Genomic DNA, 3,415 nt, shown 5'->3' with positions numbered 1-3,415 from the left:
TTATAGAGCAGGTAAAGGAACTGTACAAAGATAGTCGTGTAGGACAACCGTACAAAATAAAACATGATGGTATACACTAGTTTTGTGGATTATAAGGTATGTTGGGAGCTCAACAGCATAACTCGTCTTGACACTGCCTAATTTTTTTCTAGTAATTGACAGCAATTTGCGCTTTTTTAAAGATTGAAATGTCATAAGTGCACTGAGTTTAACAAACAAATATTGTACTGCATCAGTGAGGTTGCTAATGATAATACTATTTGTTGCTTTCAAATTAAAGCGAATCCTAAAAACTCACTAATGTAACATTAGATTTTTGGTGTGCTAAAGAACCTTACAAAAATTGCAGCTGAACTTAGATTATTGTGTTCGAGTTTCATAATATACACCCTTGCTGCAACATTATAAAAGAGTTAAGAAGATCCGCCGTGTAGCACAGCAAATCAACTTCATGAGCACTTCGTATTATTTATTAACTTGTGTGTCAACTAGAAGTGTGCAATACGTGGTCTTTCCTACTCCAGCAAGTACTGAATAATAGCCAGACACATAGGAAATAGTTATGAATGGAAGTTTAACCGTAGCCTATAAGATACAGAAAACTCTGCACACGCTTTTCTTATAATTAAACGATTTTTTTGCTCTGGAATTGCCAATTAGGTTGCATTTAAAAATTTAACTGACGTGAAACCATCACGATACCAGCTACACATGTGAGGCCTATTTGTAATCTTGCCACCTTTTCTAGGTGTTTTTGAGAATTAAAAGTAATAGAACCCAACTGCACATATATTTAAAAATAAAGTAGCAGAGTTGGTTGAAATAAGTTTTAACTTTTTTATTTATCTGATGCCTACTAGGGTGTAGTGGGCATGGGAACCCATTCAGTGGAGATAAAAACGAAAAAACACTTAGCCATTTTAATGTATTCAATCGCCAAGTATAGAAAAGTTGCTTCCTCCACACAAGTTATATTTTTTAAGAGAAAAGTTTTCTGAGTGAAACTTTGAATTTTCCCAACATGAAGTGTCAGTGAAAGCGTTGTGCTTTGTAGTGTAAAACCATCAGCAGACCCTCATTGGGGTCTCCGATCACCTAAATGAAGACAGTTCTTTAGCTCCCCCATGCATTACCTCACTCATGGCAATAATAACAGTCCTTTTCACTGCAAGAGGCACTTAATTTGCGCGATTCCACTGTCTCCAACAATACATGACTTACACATGCAACCAGTGAAATTTGTTAGTTTGCCGGCTTCATTGAAGTGCGAGTGCATTGACGCACTAGTTTGCTTCGATTGGTGTGAAAAAAATTGTGCTGAACACTGATGGAATAAATGGAAGGTGAGGCGAGATAGAATGATGGAATGTAAATGAGATTTTTTAGTCGAGGGTAGAATTGAAGGGTAAAAGCTCATATCCAACCATTGCTATGCCCTGGCTGATTGTCATGCTTTTTAAGCATCACGATACACCTCAATTTACTTACCTGTTTTGGACCTAATATCCTGACTTCTGATTGAAAATATTTGCCGAAAATTATCTTGCTATGTTTTAACACCATTTCATATCTCTTTATTTAACAACACTAATATATAAAACGATTTCTTGTGTCAGGTTGGTATATCGTCCTCAGCAGTAAATGATGGGTCTTTGCCATAGAAATTCTACCACTTGCGCGAATGCTTAGCGTATCTTGTTGCAAATGTGAAAGCAGTTTATTTTTAAGTTGACTACATTAGTGCCAAGTCCAATTTTGCCTTTTGAACAGGCCATAATTGCAGAAGCAAATGGTGGTACTAACCTTTACTAGGATTTTGGCCACGCCAAAGCTGATTAAAAACACTACCTTCACTTACACAATCCCACAAACAATGCAGATGCTCACCAAGAATAGGATTTAATGCTCATAATAACGGTACAAGAACAGAACTACTGCAGCTGAGCAAACACATTACCTCTCTGACATGCAGCTCTTTCTCTTCAATGGCATACTCTTACTAAAGGCGCTACTACTACCCTCTATTCCGCATTATGGTGAGTTACAAACAGCCTTTTGTTATCGCATCTTGCACTGGCTCCACCATTGAGTCCATAATTGACAGCATCCTGAAGGATGCACCTCAATACTTGGCCACACACGCTAAAAAATTCCATGTGGATTCTGTCTAAAGCTTTGCTCGCTCATGCCCCGTTTCATTTTACGAGACCTTAGTCAATGGAGAGGTAATTTATACCCTCGGGATTTGCATCAATGCATCCCAATTGGTCATAACTCCTCCCTTTGCAGTAAGTTGTCTACACCATACTGTGCCACATTTTTTTATCTTCCTCTTTTTCCTTCGTCAAAAGACTGCAGCATACAATAGTGAAATACAATTCCATGAATCTGGCATTTAAATGCGCAAATCATGGACTATTTGCAATCAAAATATTTCACGTCTTTATTCCGATGCAAAACTTGCAATCATGCTATGTAGTATTAGTGTTCCAGACAATCCAAAGTCAATTTGCTGGCTCACCTGAAGTTTAATTTTAATGTCCTGCAATTTGCATATTTTAGATCGTGAAAAAGGCGGAAATCAGGAGGTCGAAGTTAGATATTTTAGTGCGCGTGAAGAAGACCGTGCATCCTGAAGTTAAACTGTAATTGTCAGCACCGGTTTTCGAAGATACATATGTGGCCGAGACACAATAAATGAGTAATGTTGGCATAAAAAATCGCATGATATCACTAAAACTTTACTACAGATTATGAAGAACGCTACGTGGAAAAAAGGAGAACTGTAGTTTATGTTTTGCCGCAAGATTCACCTATGCTAAGCGGTCACCTTACTAGAAGAAAAATTGCAGAAATATACCATGGACCTCTCCTAGCCGTTGGAAGCAGATTGTAATGCGACGTTATATGCATACAAGTGAAGTTATCATATGTATGTTCTTTTTAATGGCAAATTTTAAAATGCTAATTTTTGACGAGACGAGCAAATCATTTGCAAGAATGTCAAGTTTGTCCTACTCTATTTGAGATGGTATTCTGAGTGTTCCATGTTTGGTAGCAATATACTGCCAATGCTGGACGAAACGAGCTGAAACTGTTATGTGTTTCATATTAACATTACGTGGTTATAATTTTTTTCCGCAGGATAAGTGCTTTACTAATGAACAGCTCTCTTCTCAGCTTAAGGATATTAAGCTCAGGTTAATCCTCTACCCACTGTATATAAGTAGCATTTGCTTTTGCGCCTCACTGTGGCCTGCTTGGGGCACGTTCAAATTGAAGTCAATGGGCACGGTTTCGGTCAGGCCCTTCGTCATTTGGTTTTTGTGGAGTTTCCAGATGGTAATGTGCTCTCAACGTCACCTTATAAGAAGTAAATCATGATCATAGGCAATCGATCCACTTCAAATTAGGT

At 37.8% G+C, this 3,415-nt stretch overlaps 1 protein-coding gene across 1 annotated transcript in view; it reads right to left on the bottom strand. All coding sequences in view use genetic code 11, as the record gives it.

Moving 5' to 3' along the window:
• The window catches only part of EGR_10704 (hypothetical protein), a gene marked incomplete at both ends in the record, with an annotated part of 4,499 nt that continues 1,084 nt past the window's right edge, over positions 1-3,415 (bottom strand). The window contains 5 exons of the mRNA XM_024499953.1: positions 1-286; positions 334-394; positions 1,222-1,324; positions 1,489-1,572; positions 2,836-2,939. Coding sequence (XP_024345637.1) covers positions 1-286; positions 334-394; positions 1,222-1,324; positions 1,489-1,572; positions 2,836-2,939 — 638 coding nt within the window. The remainder of the gene's footprint in view (positions 287-333; positions 395-1,221; positions 1,325-1,488; positions 1,573-2,835; positions 2,940-3,415) is intronic.

This window comes from Echinococcus granulosus (assembly GCF_000524195.1).
Source record: "Echinococcus granulosus chromosome Unknown EG_S00255, whole genome shotgun sequence".
Lineage (NCBI taxonomy): Eukaryota > Metazoa > Platyhelminthes > Cestoda > Cyclophyllidea > Taeniidae > Echinococcus > Echinococcus granulosus.
This window is presented reverse-complemented; position numbering and strand designations above follow the sequence as displayed.